Source organism: Lytechinus pictus, chromosome 5 (genome assembly GCF_037042905.1).
Source record: "Lytechinus pictus isolate F3 Inbred chromosome 5, Lp3.0, whole genome shotgun sequence".
Taxonomy (NCBI): domain Eukaryota; kingdom Metazoa; phylum Echinodermata; class Echinoidea; order Temnopleuroida; family Toxopneustidae; genus Lytechinus; species Lytechinus pictus.
This window is the reverse complement of record NC_087249.1, coordinates 20,490,557-20,516,893: the sequence shown is the minus strand read 5'-3', so window position 1 is coordinate 20,516,893 and position 26,337 is coordinate 20,490,557. Positions and strand designations below refer to the sequence as shown.

The 26,337-nt window shown below is 36.2% G+C and overlaps 1 protein-coding gene across 1 annotated transcript; it reads left to right on the top strand.

Annotated features, from left to right (window-relative positions):
• The first annotated feature begins 17,638 nt into the window (after window positions 1–17,638).
• Window positions 17,639–26,337, top strand: LOC129261678 (muscarinic acetylcholine receptor M2-like). Its single transcript, XM_054899727.2, has 3 exons — window positions 17,639–18,266; window positions 24,278–24,579; window positions 26,035–26,337. Exons 1-3 carry the CDS (start codon window positions 17,639–17,641, stop codon window positions 26,335–26,337), a joined length of 1,233 nt encoding a protein of 410 aa, XP_054755702.2.

The following is a 26,337-nucleotide window of genomic DNA, read 5'->3' as shown; positions in this document are numbered from 1 at the left end:
GGCAGAGATAAAATGGCAAAGGTAAAAATTGCAAAGGTAATAATGGCAGAGGTAAAAATGATAGATGTATAAATGGCCAGTCTTAAATCCCCATGCCAAAAAATCCAAAGCCCCTCCTCGTACAGTAGATTAAAAAAGAAAAGTTTTGAGAAGAAAATTAGAATTATAATGTTGGACTAATGGAAAGGGTAAAATTTTTAAATCATACTGTTAATCTTCTGCACCAAATTGATAACACTTGAGTTGGTATTTCTAATTGTTTTCCTGGACTTACATGCATGGCCTTCTCATGTCAAATCGCTCTTCTAATATTCAAATTTGAAGCACTCTTTGGATCCCAAGTATTGTAATTAATTCATTACAGGACAAAGTTTATTGTAAAAATAGCAGAAAATAATTAAAATGATATTGGTAGGGGTTTTAGCGAATCCATCAAAGATTAAAAGAGCTATTATAATTTTACATTTTAACGGTGACGTCATTTGCGAGCAGTTTTTCCCATATATGGTGTATTAACAAATATCAATGAAATGTCATTTCCAAAAAAAAAGAAATGGTTTTTATTGTACCTTAAGTATATTAACATACAAATCATTTTACATCCGCTCCTGAAATATTGTTTTTAGCAATCATGAACCACTGATTAAAAAAATGAAGAGTATACATTTTGGTGCATAAAATACGGGGCAGCTGCTAGTATATGACGTCACAGATCAAAAACTCAAACTTCTAAAAAAATTCTTAATCTTTGATGGGTTTTCCGAAAACCTTCAATATATTTTTTTTCTGCTATTTTTACAGTAAACCATTTGTCATGGTGAATTTCCCCTTCAAAACTGGTCAATAGAATGGTATTTAAAAACACCTATAAATTTCCTCACTTCCTCTTAGCTTAAGATCCCATTCTTCTCTACGTTCCTTTAAAGTAGCACTTAAGACATATCTCTTCCGTAAATAGTATGATTTTTTACAGTTAATATGCCCGTAGTTAAGTTAGTATTTTAGATATGTAAGGTAGTTACGTTGGATGTTTAGTTATGTAAGGTAGTTAAGTTGATAAGTGAGTTTAGTTTATTAAGTTAAGTAGTTAGGTTTTGTGATGTAAAGCGCTTAGAGAAATTTTGTTTGGCGCTTGTAAGTATTGAATTATTATTATCATTATTATTATAAATTTAAATCCCTGATTCGCTACACTAGAAACTACCATCGAAACTAATTTAGGAACCTGACGTCCACTTGGACTAGCTGCAATGAGGTATTGCTCTGAAAAACTGAACTCTAGTTGCTATTATCATGATTATTATATCATTTACATGAAACTATACACGTATCATATCAATATCTATTCGGATCCATTATGATGTTGAAATATGAAAGATTACTTTTATTACAGAACGTTTTGTTATTTTTCTGTTATCCAAGTTATGCAAGTGGTTCAAATAAATCCCGAACTTGTCTATTTCAGTGTTAATGTTAGCGCACATTGATGTTTACATTAAATTCGTTCGGTATGTATGTGGTGAAGTGCTGTTCTACTATACGAACTGGCCAAGATAAGTCCTTTCATCACTCACTGGCTAATTGAAATCATTTTGGCATGAAAATGTTTGAGTTTAATCAACGATAAAATATAGACCTAAAATGATGAAGAAAAATCCAAATATTATCTAATCAGTTCATAAATACTCATTTCGTCGATAGGATAAGGTCAATGAATATGACTGATATTAAGCAGAAAGGCTCTATTTTTACCTCTGCCATTATTACCTCTGCCATTTTACCTCTGACATTATTACCTCTGCCATTTTTACCTCTGCCATTATTACCTCTGCCATTTTTACCTCTGCCATTTTTACCTCTGCCAATTTTACCTCTGCCATTTTTACCTCTGCCATTTTTACCTCTGCCATTTTTACCTCTGCCAATTTTACCTCTGCCAAATTACCTCTGCCATTTTTACCTCTGCCATTTTTACCTCTGCCATTATTACCTCTGCCATTTTTACCTCTGCCATTTTTACCTCTGCCAATTTTACCTCTGCCATTATATACCTCTGCCATTTTTACCTTTGCCATTTTTACCTGGCACCGCATGATCAAGGTCAAATGTAATTTATTGTCAATGAACGTAGTATTGTATCATTATATGAATGGTGTTTTTGTGAATAATTATTTGATAGTAGTTTTCAAAGTCAGCACTGCTGCTATATTGAATCGCGTGATGCAGATGAGACTGCCAGAGGCGCTCCACTTGTTTTTCTTGGTCGTGAAAAAGGGGGGGGGGGGGCAAAAACGCCCATGTCCTAACAGTAATTTCTTAGCTTTATTCTTATAAAACAACATAAAAGTGTAATAATCTCATAAGCCCTATTTAGATAGTGCGAGCGCGAAGCGCGAGCTAAACATTTTGGGAGTTTCATGTATTTTGTCCTGAAAATTGAACATTCTGGGCAATTCATTCAAACCTGAACAAGATGCGTATGTAACTAGATAATTACTGCGAGCGCGAGCAGAAATTTTTAATAAGGGTTCCGGCTTGATCGAAAAGGGACCTGTTTAGGACGTTTTGCAGTTAGCCATTAAGAACATGCATATTTTAACTATTAAATAATGCGAGTGCGAAGCGCGAGCTGAAAATTTTGACATTCCGACGTAAAAAATTGACATTCTAGGCACGTTTTGTAATCATTAACGGTATAGGTAAATAACCAACCAATTAATGCGAGCGCGCAAAAAAATGAGATTTCAGACCTAAAAATGGGACACCCTATTCATGTTTTGTAAATCATGAAAAAGGATGGGTAACTTGGTATTTTCCTACATTAATGATGCGAGCGCAAAGCGCGAGCAGAAAATTTTTGATGTTCTGATCTGAAACTGGATAATTGTAGCACGTTTTGAATAAAGATCAAGCTACGTATTTCAATAAACATGTGTGTGTTTGTTTTAGAGTTAGACAGAATCTGGGCATTTTGAATACATTTCAATGCGAGCGCGAAGCGCGAGCGGAAAATATTTGATCCAGTTAGAAAAGGGTGAATTAAGCACTGTGTAGGGGAATTGTGAAGTGGATGTGGATAGCACTTAGTAAATGATGCGAGTGCGAAGCGTGAGCTGATATTTTTATTATCATTTTGACCTAGGCCCTGGACATTCTAGGCCTAAGGACATTTTGTAATCATATGAAAATGATGACTATCGTCCTATTCCTCTTACTAAGCGCGATATGAAATTTGTCGATATTCCTTTCTAAAAAAGGGACAATTTACTTATTAGGAATTCATGAAAATTTTATTATCATATTTATTAATGTAATAAGCCTAATGAGTGAGTAAAATTTGTTAACATTGAGGCCTGAAAACTGGATATTTTAAGCACTTTTGTAATCATGAACATGATTCATGAGTTGATATATTTGTAAAAATTAATGCGAGCGCAAATCGCGAGACGAAATTTTTGATAAACTGTCATAAAAGGGGGGTTTTAACTAGTTTGTTGTAGAATTAATGTAGACAGAATCTTATGGAATAAACAAAGACAATATGTAGGCCTATTTGGCAAATCAAATAATGCGAGCGCAAAGCGCCAAAAGCTGCAAATGATATTCACAACATAAAATGGACATTTTACATAGCACTGTAAAAAAAATCAATTTGTAAATCAAACAAACTAATGAAAGTTCGATGTCCGAGCTGAAATATGTTTTGTATATTGACTTAAAAACTTGATATTTCAAGCTACATATCAGCCTATTGAGCAAGACGTGTATCTCATCGAACAGACTATGCGAGCGCGAAGCGCGAGCGAAAATTTAATATAGTGACATGAAATATAAAAAAAAATCATTTTCCAAGACTTCCCCTGACCTTATTTTATTCACTCGTCTCCCTCCTCTTATTTTTTCCTCTTCTTTTTCCTCCTTTCTTTCCCCTTCTTTTTTTTTTTCTTCCTTTCCTTTTTTTTCTTCATTTTTTTGCTCCGCCAATATGGGGGGGGGGGGGGGGGGGCGCGGCCCCCCTGGATCCGCCTATGATGTAGGTATAGTGATTCTAATGGAAAAAAGACTGGCCTGCGTGGAAAATAAACACAAAATAAATAGTTGAATCGTTGATCAATGATGATGTCAAAATACAATTTCAAGATGAAATTGAGATCAAATAACACTTCTTTATATATATATTTTAATGCATTGCCTAAAGTGTAAAAAAAAAATCATATATGATATAATTTGAAATGGGGAAGTTGTCTAAAGTAGCAGCATTTAGATATGCATTTTATAAATCTAAATTAAGGTACATATTTCTCTGTAGCAATAGGTCACTAACCTCAAATCATGGAGCTATTGCTACAATCAATACTATAAACTACAACTTAATCTGTAAATGGATAGGATAGGCCTAACTCTCGTGTCAAGCATCATCCGAGAAAATTTTCAAATAGCCAGGGACAATGATGAAGAATTAAAATGAGGCAATCATTAGAGCTGCAGCTTTTGTCATAGTAAATGAAGTTAAGTGTCTCAACTTCAGCAAAGAGTAATTAAACTCTTGAAAACCTTCTGATATTTTCAGGACTTTGATCTGGCCCATTCCATGAAAGCCTAATGTTCTGTCAAGGGTTATCAAACCAGGATCTGTTATTACTGATATGTTGCACAGCTTGATTCTCAATAAATGGAAGTGGTGCTGTAGGAGCTTTGTTAGTTAGGTCGATGGATGTGTACTTGTAAGCTATTATCTCCTTTTGAATTTCATTATTATATGCCTAATTTGTGCATGAAAACAATCAGTTGTTCTGGACCAAATACATGATCCTTGTACAAACTGATACCTAGTAGAAATAGCATCATGGGTGATGTAAGGCAGAGATCAGATATGAAGTTTTGTCCTGCAGCAGTAGCATCTCAAGAGATTTTGGCAGCTCGCATTGAGAGGTAATTAATAATAATAAAATAATTAATCTTTGTTAAAGTTGGGATACGTAATGTCAGACACTTAATGCCATTTACTATGACAGAAGCTGCAGCTCTAATGATGGCCTTCTTTTCATCTTTATCATCATCCATCTGCTGTTTGGAAATGCTCTCAGATGATGCTCGCTGTGACATGAGAGTTTTGTATTTGTATTTATTTATTCTCCGAAATTCACAATAAAAACATAAGTGTACAAATGAACATATAAAAGCAAGATTTAAAAATAACAAGTTAGAACAGACATATACAAAGAAACAACAATATCAAAGAGACATGAGAATAGTGAAATCGGAAGGACACCCAGTTCAGCTCTGCCCATAGACAGTACTGTTCTTCCACGGGGTCCAAGGATTAAAACACAAGTAATAAAGAAAAGTCTTACAAAAATCTCTTAGAACAAAAGGGGAAAATAGGGGATATGTTAGACATATCCTATCCATATTCAGAAGATTAAGCTAATAGTAAATAGTATTTATTATAGCATTGAGATGAGTGGCCTATCACTGGAGAGAAAAGGACACGACAACCGTGCTTCAAATTATATACTTGATTTCATTTATTTTTTCATTTCTTTTGGCAACGCATCACAGTATATGAAAAAGTGTTATTTGGTTATCAACCCTTTTTTTTACTTAATTTCCACTGATATTTTGGAAAGAGTTCAGTGACCTCTGACCCCTAAATACATTTTTCAAGACCTTCATCATTTCAGACTGAAATTATGAAATCTCAATGTTTGCATTACAAATTAGCCATATTCATTTACATTATTCACAAATAAAATATGAACATAAAGGAATAATTATTTGTTATTTTTATGTCATACGGAAATATAACAATATATATATATAAATATATATATATATATATATATATATATATATATATATATATATGGACTTCAATAAATTTTGTTGGATTAAAGCATGAAAGTTTCAACCTTGTTTCTCTTAATATCACTCCAACACGTGGAATATCTACCGAATATATATATTTATATATATTGTGTGAAAGAAATGGATTTCTTTCACACAATATTTAAATATAAAAGAGTTGCCAAAGCTGTAGTACATGTATAACTTCACACATATATATATATATATATAGTTGGTTGAGGCCGAAAGTTTACATACACCCATAGAATTCAGTGAAATTTCTTTGTTTGCCTATCATCGTAAATTTACTATATCTTCAGAAATATAAATACTACCATGACGAATTTGGTGTCAAATGAAAGAGCAAGCTCTTTCACATGATTGGAATGCCGCTGGGATAAGAGTAAATCTCAGGTGGACTTTTTTTTAAAGAAAAAAGTAATATTCGTGCCAAATGTATTCTATTGTTTGTTATCATATTTTCAAACATCGTTTCATAGAAAAATATAAATGTTAAATCTATGATTTATATAACTTTTTCTATCATGATATGTCACCACTGAACAAAAATCTGAAAAGTTTGTGTTGAGAAGTAACTGGCACAAATATGAAATGTTTTTGTTAAGTTATTATTTTTAATTTGAATAAAATATGAAGATATTTTGGGGGAAAATGACACCTAAATATGTTTCAGCTCCTGATTACAAAGCAATGTGATGAAGGGGCATAACATACTCATTAGTTTGATATCAAATTTGTCATGATAGCACAAATATTATATAAGATACATGTACAGTAAATTTTATGATGCTTGGCAAGTGTCAACTTTTCTTTGAATTTCCTGGGTGTATTTAAGATATATATATATATATATATATATTTCCTCTGATCTTGGATTTCAATGGAGAAAGTTTATATTTTATACTAATTTTTGTGTTTAATCTTCTTGTACAAATCTGCATTTTGGCACCAAGATCACCAACCCGAAGTGTTTTATCTCAGAGATACCAATTATGGTATCTAATGTTGTAATCTAAATCTATAAATGGTAATCTAAATGTGCATTCTCGATGCTTAATTTTATTTTATTTAATCTTCCTGTAAGAATATGTGTATTTTGACACCAAGAACACCAACCTCCGCCGTTAATCTTAGATATACCATTATATAATATGGTATATAATGTATAAAAAGGTCATTGACCTTTGACATTAAATTTTATGGGTGAATGTGCATTCAAGGTACTTAATTTTATTTTATTTGATCTTCTTGTAAGAATCAGTGCATTTTGACACCATGATCACCATCTTGCGCCTTTTCATCTCAGAGATACCGTTATACAGTATATATGGTATATAATGTGAAAAAGTCATTGACCTTTGAAAAGCTTTGACCTTGAATTTTATTGGTGAATGTGCATTCTAGGTACTTGAATTTATTTTATTTGATCTTCTTGTAAGAATCTGTGCATTTTGACACCATGATCCCTGCACCTTATCATCTCAGAGATATACCGTTATACAGTATATATGGTATTATTATAATGTGAAAAAGTCATTGACCTTTGAAAAGCTTTGACCTTGAATTCTATTGGTGAACGTGCATTCTATGTACTTAATTTTATTTTATTTGATCTTCTGGTAAGAATCTGTGCATTTTGACACCATGATCACCAACCTATGCCTTTCCATCTCTGAGATACCATTATACAGTACATATGATTGATACGAAAAGGTCATTGACCTTGAAAAAAAGACACTCTCCTCAACCCGTATTTCTCCTAACTTTTTTTGGGGTAAATGTTGACACCCATACCTACTCAAATCAGTTGAAAAACCATTTCCAATAATTCTATTCCAGATTGGCTATTTTGGGGTCTAATTTAGGGATACTAACTAATCAATCAACTTTCCATTCTTATTTTAAGAGATATCGTGCCCGATGTTTGTTTCGTTACCCAGTGAGTAGGCGTATAATAATTATGTCCTAGCCTCTTTTCATACACAATATTGAATAGAAACTAATTATAATTAAAAATCTACGAACTTGAAGGAAGAAGAGACTTCTTTCTTCATTTGTCTAATTAAAAGCGCATATACTTCCAATGTCAGACAATCATTTTATTGAATCTCGGGGGGGGGGGGGGGGCTGATGAAATATGAATCTCTGTAAATTAATGGAGTGATCAGCTTTGTTCACTCGTCAAAACCAAAGCCATCCGGTCAATAAACATCTGCAAAATTATAGCCATTATCATGATTATGTAACGCCAAGGGAAGATGACATATTCCTTTGACAACATTTCATTTTTGTCAGAAGCAAGGTTCCCCCCATCACGTTTCAAATACGTTCTTAAAAAAAATCCTTTCATCGGGCTTCGTGATGATGTCTTATGAATAAGCTTTTATTCCTGATGTCACGTCCTTAAGAATTCAGTCTATATAGTTTATTCTTCCATTTATGTATATAAGTCATCAAACCCTGCAAAATATCTTTATTCAATCTCGAGGTTAAATAGAGATGTATTCTGATATCTCGCGGCTATTTTACCCGCTTATTTCTCAGCTTTTTATTGATTTGATTATTCACCTTTAAACAAATATCGCTCTAATTGGACAGCCAGACTTCCATCTTCTTTTGGCGAACCTTACGAAAGGACAATGATGTTTTTTTTTTCATATCAGCAACAGGAAATATTATGTCTTCTTTTGGTTAATTCTCCTCAGGTAAGGTCAAAATGGCCTAAAGGATGCAGGTTTTGGTCGTAATGAAAAGAAGAATAGTCTTTTATTCTCACTTAGTTCACAGCCAAAGTTTGTAATAGGCTATCTTGTTTTCATAAAAAATAACAAGGGATGTCAAACCCCCAAATATTTAATTAACGTCATTGAAAATCTGCCTAAAGCTTTGGGATAGGTTCAATATTGGATTGTCATTTTGACATTTCAATATTAAAAAATGTACAGTGACCGTTATAATATAACAACGATGATGAATTATGTATCATGATTATGCTTAAAGAATATTATACTTGTATAAACATATATATATATATATATATATATATATATATATATATATGCATACATATATATATATTGAACATTCTGAGCAATGTTTGTGATCCTGAACAAGATGCGTATGTAACTAAATTACTGCGTGCGAGAAGTGCGACCATGATTTTTTAATATACGTTCTGGGCCTGAAAAGGGGCATGTCAAGGAGTGTTTGGAGTTACCCATGAAGACAAAACATAATTCAACAATCTAATAAGCGAGCGCGAAGCGCGAGCAGAAAGTTTTTGTCAATCCGACCTAAAAACTTGAAATTTTTGGCACTTTTTGTAATCATGAACAAGACAGGTATATAACTAAATAATTGATGCGAACAAGAAGCGCGAGCGGGTAAATTGACAATTAAACCTAGAAATGGGACACTACAGTATATTAATGTTTTGGAAATCAGGAAAAGGATGGGTAATTGGGTATCTTCCTACATTAATAATGCGACCTGGATTCTGGGCGTTCTAAATACATTTTTTTTTTCATATCAGCAACAGGAAATCTTATGTATTCTTTTGGTTAATTCTCCTCAGGTAAGGTCAAATTGGCCTAAAGGATGTAGGTTTTGGTCGTAATGAAAAGAAGAATAGTCTTTTATTCTCACTTAGTCCACAGCCAAAGCTTGTAATAGGCTATCTTGTTTTCATAAAAGATAACAAGGGATGTCAAACCCCCAAATATTTAATTAACGTCATTTAAAATCTGTCTAAAGCTTTTGGGATAGGTTCAATATTGTATTGTCATTTTGACATTTCAATATTAAAAAATGTATAGTGACCGTTATATTATAACAACGATGATGAATTATGTATCATGATTATGCCTAAAGAATATTATACATGTATAAACATATCTATATATATATACATATATATATTGAACATTCTGAGCAATGTTTGTGATCCTGAACAAGATGCGTATGTAACTAAATTACTGTGTGCGAGAAGCGCGACCATGATTTTTTTAATATACGTTCTGGGCCTGAAAAGGGGCCTTTCAAAGACTGTTTGGAGTTACCCATGAAGACAAAACATAATTCAACAATCTAATAAGCGAGCGCGAAGCGCGAGCAGAAAGTTTTTGTCAATCCGACCTAAAAACTGGAAATTCTAGGCACTTTTTGTAATCATGAACAAGACAGGTATATTACTAAATAATTGATGCGAACAAGAAGCGCGAGCGGGTAAATTGACAATTAAACCTAGAAATGGGACACTACAGTATATTAATGTTTTGGAAATCAGAAAAAGGATGGGTAATTGGGTATCTTCCTATTTTAATAATGCGACCTGGATTCTGGGCGTTCTAAATACATTTCTTTTTAATATAAAGCGAGCGCAACGCGCGAGCTGAAAAAAAATGATATTCTGATCTGGAGAAGGGTCAAGCACTGTGTCGGGAAATTGTGAAGTGGATATGGATCGCAATGAATAAATGGTGTGAGCGCGAGGCGTGAGCTGATATATTATTAGTGTTATTTTGATTTAGGACCGGGATATTTAAAGGCATAACGTTATAATATGAAAATGATGACTATCTTCCTATTCCTCTTTCTAAGCTCGAGATGGAACAATCTAAGAAAGGGACAGTTTGATTATTAGGAATTCGTGGATATATTATTATATTATTTATTAATCTAATAAACATAATGAGAGCGCCAAATAACTATGTTGATATTAAAGGGGAATCCAACCCAAATAAAAACTAGTTTTTATAAGAAAAAAATAAATCAGACAAGTTGATATGTGAAAGTTTGAACAATATTGAACAAACAACAAGAAAGTTATGAATTTTTAAAAGTTGTAAATATTGGTAATCACTATACTCATGGAGACTTCAAATTGGCCACATATGGGATGTCATAGTGATGTAAGGCAAGGACTACTCTTCCATGTACTCCACTACATATTATGGCTAAAATGTCATTTTCCGAAAAGTTTTATTTCAAATTACATTTTTCTTTCATGAGGACATTAAACAATATACTACCTGGGTCGTATTTAGATTACTGCCCCAGGGAAATAGGTACTTAGGAGGAAACCACAAATCCCTGATAATAAAGTACATGGCTTATGGGAAAGTTGTCCTTGCCCCTTGTCATAATTTACTTACCCAGTTGCCAATTTGAAATCTACATACTATTAGTGATCCCAATTTTAAAGCAGCTATAACTTTCTTATTGCTTGTCCGATTTCTTTCAAATTTTCACCATTCTGTTTAATTTATTTTTCTCCTTCCCAACACAACATTTTATGGCCAAGGCTGGATTCCCCTTTAAGGCCTGAAAAATGGAAATTTTGAGCATTTTTATAACTATGAATAGGATGCTTGGGTTAATATATTTTTAACAATCGATGCGAGCGCGAATCTCGAGCCAAAATTTTGGATCGACTGTCATGGAAAGGTTTCTTTAAAGATAGTTTGTTAGAATCAATTTAGAGATATACACATCTCTTCTGGATCCGCCTATGGAAAAGGAGATTTGCCATTTTCTTGTTTGTTCATTGGCAGAAAAGAATTCTACGCCTATAATATGATGAGATTCAAAATCGGACAAGGAACGAAGTTATGCCATTTCACAGATTTGCAATATTTCGGTGAAACAGTTTCATGCATTCTTCATTGATTTTCAATAAGCAAACTGATGGTGCCATATATCCCCACATTGGTTACATAAAAATGTCCTCTTTATTTAAAATGTCTAGTTTTCAGATTGGAATATAAAAAGTTTCAGCTCGCGCTTCGCGCTCGCATCATTTCTTTAGCAAGATACACATCGTTTATGATTACAAAAAGTGAATAGAATGTCCCACATTCAGGTCTAAGCCTAAAATGATTGTTTTTTACTATCCTGTACTTTATATAAAACCTCCATAAACTGATTTTTTAGATTGGAATATCAACAATTTTAGCTCGTGCTTTGCGCTCGCATCAATTATTCATTTAGATACATACCAATCCCAATAAGTGATTATAATGTCACCCTTTCAGGTCAGAATATCGAACATTTTCAGCTGGCGCTTCGTGCTCTCATCAATATTTGATTCAGATAACATCCTGATCATTGGTATAAAAATTGCTTGGAATGTCAAGTTTTCAGGTGACCATTTTCTGTGATTAAGGTATCAAAAAGAGCAGATATTGAACTTTTTAGGCATGTGATTTTCTTTTTGAAATTCAGATACCCCCCGCCAAGTGACTTTTTGGTATCCCCTCTTCAAATTGTTTTTGCTCACTCATGCGTGAATGAGAAATAATCTAAGTAGTTTCAGATGAAAGAGGAGATTCTAAGCTTTACAATGGTAGGTCACTTGTCTATTGTATTTGTGATTAAGTTATGATAAATCATCGATAAATCTCGGTTTCGTTTTTTCTGGGACGCACTGTATATCAAGAAAGATACCAAATTACCCATCCTTTTCATAATTGACAAAACATGAATAGAGTGTCCTGCTTTTAGGTCTGAAATCTCCTTTTCCCATTTGTTTAGTAAAGCCCCTTTCACAATTGACGTACGACCAGTTTACGACGGTCTGCAACAGTTTTTTCTTGTTGTTGCACGATCGATCTGTTGGTGTCTTGCCAGCACTCGCAGTCGTTGTATACGATCGCACGAACTCGAGGTGGTCGTGACTGGTCGCATCTGAACTTTGAACATGTTCAAAATCAAAACGCGATCAAATACGATCGATTCACTCGCATCAGGTCGTACCATCGGTCGGGCGATCATCGTGTGAGTGTTGTTCAACGTTGTACGACTTGATGCGAGAGGTGGCACAACTAAGTAGTCGCATTTAGTGACTGGAAGTCGTACAACACTTGCCCATGTGCTAGCGACCAACAGAGACCAGTCTTGCGACTTGGTGCGATAATATATATGTTGCAAGACCGATCGCTACATAGGCGGCTTATAACATTGCACTACCGTTGCATTCGCATGTATGCGACCATTCCAGGGTGTTACAAAATAGGAGTTAAGAATAAATAAAAGAGATGGCACAAAAAAATGTAACATAAACTGCACGAAATTAAAAGGGCAAGATAAGTTTATATTTTTGTCTTTCAAAACATAAATAAAACTTTTCCGAAATAAAACGTAGAAAAAAAATACTGAATTCGGGTTTAAATCAAACTCTTTTAAGGTTGTGGTTTAACTAAGGATAGCTAAGTGTTACATAAATCTGTAATGGTGCAGGTTTAATTTATTAGCTCATTCAAACAACAGGAGCGCCTACATATACGCGCACCTATATAGCTCATTGCAGATTGGCTGACAGCCAAGCCCCAAGCTTTGGCTGCTATATTACATTGCTCTAAGTTCGAATTGGTCTATACCTCACATCACTAGCGTACCTACGGAGGGGAGGGCAGTCTGCCCCCCCTGACGAGCCACAACCCATGCAAAGGACGTATCCCTGCCCCCCTGACGAGCTTGAAAGACCCTTTTGCCCCCCTGACGAGCTTGAAGACCTTTATTGCCCCCATGACGAGCTTGAAGACCTTTTTTCTTTTTTTCTTTTTGCTTGTCAAATTTTCTCTCTGGTACAAAATCCTTTATTGGTGATTTAAGACCTTTTTTTTTTTTTTTTTGCTTGTCAAATTTCTGGTACAAAATCCTTTATTTGTGATTGAAGACCTTTTTTTTTTTTTTTTTTTGCTTGTCAATTTTTTTGGCGGACGGTTTTGCCCCCCCCCCCTGTGGAAAATCCTAGGTACGCCACTGCCTCACATCAATCACACGAACACTCGCACTTGTTTCATTAAAACGTACGAGCATTGTCTCATCACGTCGACTCTCACGACTATGCAATCAGTCGTGCAACTATTGAGACTGATATAAAAACACTTGCAATCTCTCGTGCAACACTCGCATGTGATCGCACGAGCACAATACGAGTCATCTCATAAGATCGCACAGATCGAGGCTTTCACAGTTGCAACAGCTGTCGTACAACAAAACAACCAGTAAACCCCGTTGCACGAGTTAGTCGCATATACTCTTATTGTGCTCGTGCGATCACATGCGAGTGTTGCACAAGGGATTGCGAGTGGAACGGTCGCATACATGCGAATGAAACGGTAGTGCAATGTTGTAAGCCGTTGCGATCGGTCTTGCAACAGTCTTATGGCCCATATTATCATCGCAACCAGTCGCAAGACAGGTCTCTGTACATGTAGGTCGCTTGCACATGTGCAAGTGTTGTACGACCTCCAGTCAAGTAAATGCGACTACTTAGTTGTGCCACCTCTCGCACCAAGTCGTACAACGTTGAACAACACTCGCACGATGATCGCCCGACCGATGGTACGACCCCGGGTACGGCCTGATGCGAGTGCATCGATCGTATTTGATCGCGTTCGGATTTTGAACATGTTCAAAGTTCAGATGTGACCAGTCACGACCACCTCGAGTTCGTGCTACCGTCTACAACGACTGCGAGTGCTCGCAAGACACCAAGAGATCGATCGTGCAACACCAAGAAAAAACTGTTGCAGGCGGTCGTAAACTGGTCGGACGTCAATTGTGAAAGGGGCTGAACGGTCGCATACATGCGAAAGCAACGGTAGTGGAATGTTGTAAGCCGTAATTTCGATCGGTCTTGCAACAGTCTAATATTATCGCACCCAGTCGCAACACTGGTCTCTGTAGGTCTCCAGCACATGTGCAAGTGTTGTACGACCTCCAGTCGACTAAATGCGACAATACTTAGTTGTGCCACCTCTCGCACCAAGTCGTACAACGTTGAACAACACTCACACGATGATCGCCCGACCGATGGTACGACCTGTTGCGAGTGAATCAATCGTATTTGATCGCGTTTGGATTTTGAACATGTTCAAAGTTCAGATGCGACCAGTCACGATCTTCTCCGACCACCTCGAGTTTGTGCGATCGTCTACAACGACTGCGAGTGCTGGCAAGACACCAAGGGATCGATTGTGCAACAACAAGAAAAACATGTTGCAGGTGGTCGTAAACAGGTCGTACGTCAATTGTGAAAGGGGCTTTAAGCAAGGCACGCTCCCACATGCTACTTGGCAATGCAAATTACGCTTGATACCAAAAACAGCGAACCAATTATGTACTTTCCTGAAATGCGTCGGTCACACGTCAGTGGTTAGCAGCAACTTGCTCAAACTCACAGACTGAAAGGATATACCAAAAACTGCCATTAAATAGCGTTTCAAGTTAAAGGTCAAGTGCACCCATGAAAAATGTTGAATTGAGAAAAATCAAACTCGCATATTAACGCTTAAAATTTTATCAAATCGGATGTAAAATAAAGTAAGGACATTCTAAAGTTTCGCTTACTTTTCACAAAACAGTGATATGCATAACTCAGTGTCGTGCAATCGATGATGTCCTTCACTCACTATTTATTTTTGTTTTTATTGTTTGAATTATACGATATTTCATTTTTTACAGATGACAATAAGGAACAACTTGACTGAATCATATATTATTAAACAATGCTAATTCCACATTTGACAATGAGAAAATTGCTATATTTCATATTTCATATTATGAAACACAAAAGAAATAGTGAGTGGATGACGTCATCAGTCCCAGGATGTGCATACAACTGTTTTGTGAAATTAAGTGAAACTTTAAAATGACATAACTTTCCTATTTTACGTCCGATTTTGATTAAATTTTCACTGTAATGCTTGTTGGATTTTTCTCTTTCTATTGAAATAAACTTTTTTGTTGGGGTGGACTTGTCTTTTAAAATTCGAAATATTGGGCTTTTGTGACAATCGTCATCATCATCACCACCACCACCACCATCATTAATCTCATCATTATCATCATCATCATCACCATCATCATTCTCCGTACCAACCACCATGCATTTACTCCTGGCATAGAATTTGCAAGATAAACCTCAGAGGTGCATTAATCAGCAATTTGCACTTCGCGCGCGTGTCATTTTGATTAGGGAGACACGTATCCTCTTAAAAAATGATAATTTCTAGGTCAGTGTAGTATACAAATATATCAGGCTTTGAGAAAGTATAGTGGGAATTATTTATCCGAGGTTGGACTGGCAATTACTATATTCACGTTTGGCGCTCTTATTAGTCATTTAGGCCTTATGATATATTTTTAATTATACAATTACATATCAGAAATATTTTTTTTAAATGCAAAATTTAATTAGGAAGAAGAAAGAGAGGTTGTCGATACGTAAATTATTATCATATTAAAAAAAAAAAAAATAAGGTATTTTAAAGGAAAAAACTCCCACATGCTGATAAACATATACAATTGATGAAGCGGTCACCAAGGAGACTAAGCAACATGAAAAGAACAATAACTAGAATATGAGTGTGTGTGTGTGTATAAGAACAATGGAAAACTCGATTGTACCCCCCCCCCCCCGTGAGGAGAGATTTCCGCCCATGCTTTCACATATATTTGGCTACTCATGATTGCATTGCATTTTCCATGTACTGTAGAAAATATTCTTTGCACAATTTCGCACCAACTATTGTCTTCATTTACAACACAATATCATAATTTGTAAATGTCTTCAGCTCAACAATTCAGTTAGAAGGTCGCAGGTTCGAGTCCTGGCTGGTATAGTCTTTCTAGTTCTTCATTGGAGACTCAAACTGTCCATTAGTTACACTCATTATCACAATGCAATGCCTTTCAAATTGTGCTTCTTTATGAAAGGAGTGCAAAAATTGAACCTTAAAACGTTATCCAAAGTAATGTCGCACTTTTTGTACCATTTTGAAATTGTTTCTAGTAGTTACTATCACTGGCGGATCCAGGGGGGGGGGGGGGCACAGCCGGCCCTTGCTCCCTCCTTTTGAGAACCATAATCATTTTTTTTTTGCTTTTCAAATTTTCATCGGAAATATCTGCCCCCTATGGAGAATCTTTGATCCGCCCCTTATTCTCATAAATCAATTTTACATAACATTGCATAATAGGTCCGAGGTTATCAAACGGAATTATTAGTGTAAGCCTTCATTCTGATATTGTTTGCATCTTGTCAGCGACAAGTTATCTTGTTATAGAACGGGCTGTTTTTTAATTTCGAAGATGCAAGGTCGGTCGTTAGGTGTACGGACGGAACACAGTGGGAAACTTCAAGTCATTGAAATGTCAGCACGACTTCGATCAAGATTACATTCTATTACCTTTGCTTTTCACAAGTAAAGACGTAAAATCTACGTAAACCGTCTTCATATTTCATTTTGCATAAAACGAAAAAAAAAAATCTGCTGTTGTGATAAGCTGGATATTATCACTTTGTCTGTTTATTTGATCATTTGTGAACGCCTTCTCTCCAAAGCTGGCAACATAGAATATTTCTCTGTTTCATCTACATTAACTCAACCAGTAACCGACATCGATTATCAAAGGCCTTACAATGAAACGTTACTCATCAATCCTACCAGCCGATAATAGAATAAAATTCGATATAGCATAACCGCCAAATAAAGCTAAAAGATTTCAATCTAGCGGAAATGTTCTCGATGTTCCTTATAAATCAAAATTTTTAATATTAATCAAATTTGCGTTGAATTAAAGTTTCGTGTGACTTCTATCCCACCATTATTTATGATCGAATTTGAGGGCAACTATCAGCGATCGAAAAAAGCCTCACACAAATTCTAATGTACTATTGAAAGATTAGAGGGCTGTTTCGAATTGTTCTAGAGTATTGTTATCGATTCGGAGCGTTTTTTTTTCTTTAAAAAAATAAATAACTATGACTACCGAAGTCTCCGAATTCGTGAGTTCTTTTTCAGATGGTTATTTCACGGAAGCAAACTCGGTCATCGGGCTCGATGACTCGGGGTTTGTTACATCACGGGATGGGCTACCTGCTGGATCACCGGTCGGTCCACCGGGAATGCCGGGTGGACCTCCACAACCACCGTTCAGCAGCATCGGTTCGACATTCTCAATCGTCTATAGCTCCATCATCATCATCACGAACGCCGCCACCCTCTTTGCCTTCGCTACCGAACGTCGACTTCGAACCTACAACAATCTATTCCTCATCAATCTTGCCATCTCTGATCTCCTAGTTGGCGTCACGGTCGCGGCTAACGTGATCAATACCTACTACCCTACCGTTGTCATGTGCAAGCTTCATCTCGCTCTCAACGACGCTTTCCTCACCGTCTCCGTTTTCGGCATCGTGGCCATTTCCATTGATCGACATCAAGCGACGTATGATCCCATTACTCACTTCTTAAAGAAGTGTACTCGAAGGGCCGTTATCTTTAATGTGGTGATATGGTTGATTTGCCTTGCTATCTGGCTACCGTACACGGCGGGCTGGGATCTAGGAGTCATTTTGACCACACCTAGTCAAAATGACCCATTCCGAGGTGAGTTCAAACTCAATTTTAGCTTCCAATTAGGTCTATTGGGTTTATTGTAAGGATACAATCAGTCGATAATAACTAGAATCATTATCAACTCTAATTATAGTCGTAACTATTGAAATTTGAATCTTATAGCCATTTTGTCCACATTGAACTGCACTCAACCCAGGTGCGGGTAAATGGGTAACTGGCAGGAATTCATTTATTGAAATGCAAAAGTTAGGAACCCCGGGGAAGAACACAGCCAAACTGAAACGGGTTTATCCACGCGATATGATTATTTTGATATTTTTGTATTACATTCAGTTATATGTTTAAATATTGTTATATATAATCATTTGATCATGTAATGTATATTTTGTTTATATTTTATGTATTTTTAATCGTGAATGAAACCAACCAACCAACCTATCCGTTTGAATAAATAATGTTGATATATCATAGTAGTGTATTACAGTAGGGCATTTATATATATGATATATATATATATATATATATACTATTATTATTATCATTAATTATTATTATTATTATTATTAGGCTAAGTATTATTTTTGAAGTCCCATGATAAAAAATCAGATATATTATTTGACCGAGCCACCGAGGATATTTAATATTTGTAATTTGACGAATTTACTGAATAAATTCGTATGGATGGATGGAAATTAAAAAAATGCAATTGATCATGTTATTCAATTGTCGCACGAAAATAATAAAATGTATTTCACATTTGTCACATACTGATGATGCATGAAGACCGTTGGAAAAAAGTCATTGTATGCGGATCCTAAACGGCCCCTGGTCCACCAACTTTCGACGATGACCTCTAATCTGTCCATTTGACGGGCTTTTTTAATAGATTCTCAACGTTGCAGAAAGCGTCTGCGAAGTGGGTGATAAATACGTTATTGCCACATGGGACAAGGCAAGATGACGAATTCGTGGATGAAGGACTGAACTTGAGATGCAGCTTGCATGATGGTGACGTAACCATAGCAATGACTGCGCAATGTCTTTCGAGTTTACCCAGCTTCGATAATGACAAAAAATAATGACACCTCAAGAGAAAACACATTTTAATTGGGGTTTCATAAGCTTGTTTTATATCGTTTTGAATAATCTAGTGCGTGTGCATGGCCGGAACTTTCTCTTTCCTTAAAACAAAAATTATCTTAGACTGCATGAATTTTAGTTTGTTTTTAATATTTTGTGCATGATAAGACGGGGGGGGGGCTGATTCAGCGCCCCCTCAACATTTTCCGCAATAAATCCCCAGCGTAGTTTTTTTTGACCGCGTCTCACTCGCAGCTGACATTTTACTTTCAAGTGTCATGCAAGGTTTGAGACCAAATTTGCAATCCCCTGGTACGCGGTTCCAAAATTACGCCACATTGTGCATTTCAAACCCATAGTTGTTCAAAAACATGAATTCGTAAACAAATCCAATGCAAATTGTGTTTTAAGCCAAAATTCATAAATGTATCATTTTTATTATTACTGGTTACAATACATTAATTTCACATTATATCTGGTCAGAATAAAGTTGCTGACAATTTCAATAATAAACAATACAAACAAAAATCAAACAAAATTAATATAAAGTAATACATAGGAAAAAAAACAATAAAAATATATCCGAAAATATTGTGATATTTATTTTTTTCAAGTACATTAATTTTGATCAGACTCCTTCAAATAATGTGTGAATAAAGAAATTTAGGGGCATTATTTAGGTAATTAGAGCAAACTTTTAATTTCACGCATAAATTTACAATTTAGTAATGAGATTTTTCGAAGAATTTATCCTAGTTTTGTAAATTATGCCATGGGTAATGCGTGTGTCATTTTTCTTTGCGATCGCGAGTTCGACAGCCGAGATTAGGGAGGGGGGGGGGGGGCTGAATCAGCCCCCTTTCGGGCATCAAGATTTTTTTAAGGGTTAAGTATTGTACTCCAATGAGAAGCGTGCAAACATTATTATACACCTGCATGGGACCCCATTTCATAAAACTTCATGCAATAACAAATTTGCAATAACGGTTTAAAGCGACTGAAAGTAAACTTGTTATAGAAATTGTGCATTTCTTCTTCTTCTCTATAAGTACAGGCCACCGTCTGGCATATTGTCGTACTGCATTTGTTATTATAACAAGTGTTTTTGAAACAGGACCCTGTAAACTGTTGCTTGATGGGAAAGGGAGGGGTATGATCTCGTGGAAAGGGGTTGTGAATTTATTCTTTGCCCTATTTCATTCTCATTACTGTTATAATTTTCAATATGTTTTCATTTTTATTTGCAATTTTGATATGTACATTGTTCTGATTTGAAATCTACGAAAAAGTCACATATACATGTACGTACAGTATGTAAAATTGCAATATTCCAGACTGCGCGAAACCGTCATTGTGAGTAGCCAGCTTAATTAATGAACACTTAATTTTATTATAATTATAGCAATGTGCCGAAAACGGTATAGGCCTACAGTCAGTGGCGTATCGTGGGTCACGGCATTGGGGGGGGGGGGCACCAGCAACAATTTTGAGTCACTTACTGGGCGCGCTTGCTCAATTGCCAGGTATACTGACCTAATAGAAGCATTTTAAGGACTGTGTCATTAAACAGATATGTATCTCACTGATTAAATAATGAGAGCGCGAAGCGCGAGCTGAAATTTTTGACATTCAGACCTAAAAAAGGGATATAAGCAATTTTTTTTGTAATCATGATACGTACCTGTCTCACTAAACAAACAATGCACGCGCGAAGCGCAAGCTGAAATTTTTGTATATATTAACCCCAAACAGGGACAAAAGGACTAGTTTTTAGGAATTAATGAAGAGCATACATATCTCACCAGTTATCTAATGCGTGCGTCAAGCGCTTGCTGATTTTGTAAGAATTACACCTAAACACATGAAGCACTTTTTGTAATCATGAACATGATATATATCTCACTAATCAAATACTGCGAGCGCGAAGCGCGTGCTGAAATTTTTGAAATTCAGACCTGAAGAGGGGCATTCTTAGGCTTGTTTGTAAAAATTCACTAAGACCATACGTATTTCACTTACTAAATGATGCGAGCGCGAAGCGCGAGCTGAAAATTTCTGATAGAGATTTCAGACCAGTAAAGGGAAAATTTTAAGGACTGTTTTCAGGAATTCATGAAGAGCAGACATATCTCACCAATCCACTAATGCAACGTAAGCACTAACTGGGAATATTTTATATTCAGACTTTAAAAGGGGGCAATCTCTTTTAAGTAGTCATGAAAGAGAAGCATGTAACTACATAAAACAATAACTCGAAGTGCGAGGAAATACATGTATATGGTGTATATTGACTTGAAAACGGGATGTTTTAGTACAACATGATTATATATTTCATCAAACAGAAATTGCGAGCACCAGGAATGATGAACACAATGTCATAGGCCCTCAGCAAAATATGTTTCATAAAGTTATGAAAAAAATACTCATGTAATATGATATATTATAAAATAATATAATATATATACCTTAATATAATAGAATATACACTAGTTTCTTCTTCCTCTACTATGCCTCTCCTTTTTTCTCCTCTTTTTCTCCTCCCCCCCCCGTTTTTTGTTTGGCCAGCCGATGGGGGGGGGGGGGGGGCACGTGCCCCCATGCCCCCCGTAGTTACGCCACTGCCTACAGTGCGAACCGCCCCTTAAACTGTTATGACATAACGACAGAAAACATTTTTAAGTAAGGGGGAGGGGTGAGGCTTGGTCAAATTTGGGGTAAGGAAAATATCGATACATTTTACTTCCATGCTAGATCGTTTTCGTCAACTTTTAAAGATATTTTGGACAAATGATTCACCCACTATGAGAGATGGGGGCAGGCAAATCACGGCGTATCTGGCTAAATTTCTTAAGTTACGAGCGAAGGAGAATGTTGACTTTTTTAAATGAATATTTTTTTGATAAAATTGTATAATTCAGAAAATAACATGTCCCCAAATACGCGCGAAAACGCCCAAATTATGGTCATGTCGCGGAGGTCGGCGTGGTGGCGTCACAGAGATCTACTGAAGACTGGAAAAGAACTAATAAATAATAAGTGGAGCACCTCTGGCAGTCTCGCCTGCATTACGCGATTCAATATAGCAGCAGTGCTGACTTTGAAAACGACTATAGAATAATCATTCACAAAAACACCATTCATATGATAATAAAATACTAGGTATACACTGACCTGAATTGACATTTGATCTTGATCGTGTGACCGTAGACTTGTGCAAGACGATTAGTGATACTTGATTACCCTTATGTCTACATTTCATGAACTAGATCCATAAACTTTCAAAGTTATGATGGCAAGTTCAGGGGCCGCGGAAGCGGGGGGGGGGGGGCTTCAGCCCCCCACTTTTTTCCAAAACCGTGTACAAAAAAGTAAAAATGACCATAGGATTGTGATTTTTTGCATGGTCAGCCCCCCCCCACTATGAAAACCGTTCCGCGGCCCCTGAAGTTGACAATACCCCCAACACGGCCAAAGTTCATTGACCTTGGTCGTGACCTGAGACTCACGCAGGATGTTCTCTTAAGCTTGATTACTTTTATGTTCAAGTTTTAAGAACTATATAGATCCATATACTTTCAGAGTTATGACATTTCAAACACTTAATCTTCGGTTAAGATTTTGATGTTGATTTCCCCCAACATGGTCTAAGTTCATTAACCCTAATTGACATTGGTCATGTGACCACAAAATCCGGCAGGATTTTCAGTAAAAAATACCTGATAACTATAATGTCTAAGTTTCATGAACTAGGCCCATATACTTTCTAAGTTATGATGACATTTCAAAAACTTAAAGGAATGCTCCAGGCTGAAGATATTTTTATTTCAATAAATTGAGTAAACTTCACATAGCAAAATGCTGAAAATTTGATCAAAATCAGATAACAAATATCAAAGTTATTGAATTTTAAAGATTTGCATTATTCAGTTGAAACAGTTCTTGGCATGTCTTCATGAATATTCATTAGGTGGGCTGATGATGTCATATCCCCACTTGTTATTTTGTATTTTATTATATGAAATTAGATTTATTACAAAATGTTCTACCAAGAACTAAGACAATAATTGGATTGACAACTGATTAAGTGCATTAGTTATTTATTGCTGCAAATTATTTCATTATACTGGAGACACATCATTTACACATAAAAAATGAAACAATTATGATTTCATGGAATAACATAAGAAAAAGGAATGTTGGGATGTGTCATCATCAGCCCACCTAATGAATATCCATGACGACGTTCATATAACTGTTTTCACAAAATATTGCTAAACTTTAAATTCAATAACTTCGTTATATTTGTTATCCGATTTTGATGAAATCAGCATTTTCCTCTATGAATTTTACTCTATTTATGTAGATATATTAATATACATTCTCAGCCCGTAGCATCCCTTTAACTTTTGGTTAAGATTTGACGTTGCTGACGCCCTCGCCGCAGTTGCCATGCAGGCGATACAAAAAACTAATGACGATCTTTCATCTTGCATGCAGCCGTGCACCCGCAGAATGTCAGAGCATGGACCTATAGCTCCATGGTCAGAGTGACATTTCCACGTCGTCCACTAGTGGCCATCCAATCCCTATAATAATAATGGCAGTACGGGTATGGGCGGCCCTTAAGCCCCTCCTTTCACGCCTTGAGAAGTTTCCATCAGGGTATCATTTTCATCCTTTTTTATTGACCAAGCCGACCCCTCCCCCGTTCTTAAGCCCCTCATTGCAGGCGTCAGTAAGACAGCCTTTCCAGTTCCCAAGCGCCCCCACTTGCATGGCCCCTCATATCATTTCGCCATTTCAGTTGTTAAGGGTAAGGTCTCAGATTTTGGGGGTGCACATCCCTACCCGTTCCAAATCCAAGTGCCCCCCTTAGATTTTCATGCTCGCTGATGATGCCGTTTATATAATTGATTTACCAGGCGCATGCAGTAATGTTTTATTTTTGATTTCCTTCCAAGATGCTTGCGTTCCTCGGTACGGTCTTCGTCTGGTCACGTCTCTTCTCCCGGTGGGTCTCACCATCATCATTCCCGCCATATTGATTACTGTCCTGTACGTCCGTATCGTCTACAAGATACGGACAGCTTTCGGAGCCGAGATGCTGGCGAATCAGTTCCGAGAGAACGTCAAGGAGGATGGTGAGACACCTCAGGGGAATGCCCCAGGAAGCACTTCAACGGATTTTATGGGATCATCAGAATTAAAGTCCAGAGAGACGGATAATGAGGGCATCGATATTGATGGGACACAGACCAATCAGGTAAAAACCGCGGGAGGGGGGGGGGTCACAAATATTGAAGTGCGACTTTTATGTCGGACTGGAGCATGACTTAATCTTGTGTATTCCGTGGGTCGGGACTGTGTGGCCAGTGGCGACACAAAGATCATGAAGATTTTTAAATTAGGGGGAAACAGTGGGGGTGGGGGCAGAATAACAATTTTCTTGGGGAGGTCGGGGCAAAGGTGGACAAGATTTTTCTCCTGTTTTACAAACTTGAGTGCGAAGCGCGAGCTAGAATTTAAAAAATGGCCTTCTAACGAGAAAATGGATTGTTAAGACCCGTTTACAGTGACGTGTGAAGATGACATTTCAGCAATTAAATGCGAACGCGAAGCGCGAACTAAAAAAAAAGATGATAAGTTGACGTTATAAGCTTTTTGGTAACCATGAACAGGATGTGTATTTAACTGAATGCGAAGGCGTAGCGTGAGCTGAAATTTTTGATATTCAACACTTTTTGTTGTAAATATGATCATACATGATGCGTATTTCGCTAAAAAAATAATGAAAACTCAAATAATGAGAAAAATGATTTGTGCATAGTGACCAGAACACTTTAATGTTAAGCCCCACGTTATCATATTGAACAGATTATTTATTCATCTCAATTTTGATATAGGCCTTATGACCTGAAAGTTTCTTGTTAGGGAGTTATATAGTAGGGATCTAACATGACCATATTTGAATTTTGATATATGCCTAATGACCTGAAAGTTTCTTGTTAGGGAGTTATATAGTAGGGATCTAACATGACCATATATGAGAACATTTTCAAAATTTGAAGAGTGAAAATGCAGTTTAGAAGCACTTTACAACTTGAGTAGGATGCTCATGATAGCATTTATAATACATTTTTTTCCCAGTTTAAAAAAAAATCCTTGGGGGGAGTGCAAAATCGTGGTTTCCTATATGTCAATAACAATAATAATAACAATAATAATGATAATAATAAAAGCAATAATGATGATGATGACTATAATAATAATAATAATAATAATAATAATGATAATGATGATAATAATGATGATAATCTTATTTACCTAGTGTATTGCCACTACAGCTGGAAACTGTTCTTCCAGTGGGCTGCGCATAACGTAATAAAATTTGCTTATATTAATTTTTAAAGATATGGAAAATGTAATTGCTATTAATCACCTTAAAGAAAGGGTAGGCCTATACATGGTACTTTCAAGCAGGCCCATGCATTCTGAACATCAATATTAAGAAATCATATTTGCATACATACATATATTACTTTTAGATGATAATGGAAAATGTAATTTGTTCTAAAATGGGATTGTATACACCAGTTATCCCAGCGTTTATCAAACCTACTCAAAATGTGGCCGAATATGATTATTTAATTTTCGGTTGTAAAACGAAATTTCAAACCCAGAATTCCTTCTCTTATTTATCCATGAATCAAATTCACAGAAGACAACGAAGGCTACGAAGCAACGGGAGTCAGCTGAAGTCGCTAGGAAAGCGACTCGTACCTTATCGGCCATTATCGTCGCTTTCGTCATCGCCTGGTTGCCCCATGTCATCTTCATCATCGTGACCAATCTCAACCGCGATCTCCTCTTCGAAGGGAAGATACCAGAAGTTGTTTTATTTTTGGTCTCCATGATGCGCTACTCCAATAGTTTCCTGAATCCGATCAGCTACGCGATGGCACAGCCTTTATTTCGCCAAACGGTCTTGAATATGTTCAGGGGTTTCGGTAGAATATGTTGA

Excerpts from the sequence above, each read along its gene's own strand:
- LOC129261678 (XM_054899727.2), top strand. The coding sequence starts at position 17,639 with ATGACTACCGAAGTCTCCGAATTCGTGAGTTCTTTTTCAGATGGTTAT. Across the intron at positions 18,267-24,277 it reads TCAAAATGACCCATTCCGAG|ATGCTTGCGTTCCTCGGTAC; the intron begins GTGAGTTCAAAC and ends TTTCCTTCCAAG. Across the intron at positions 24,580-26,034 it reads ATGGGACACAGACCAATCAG|AAGACAACGAAGGCTACGAA; the intron begins GTAAAAACCGCG and ends TCAAATTCACAG.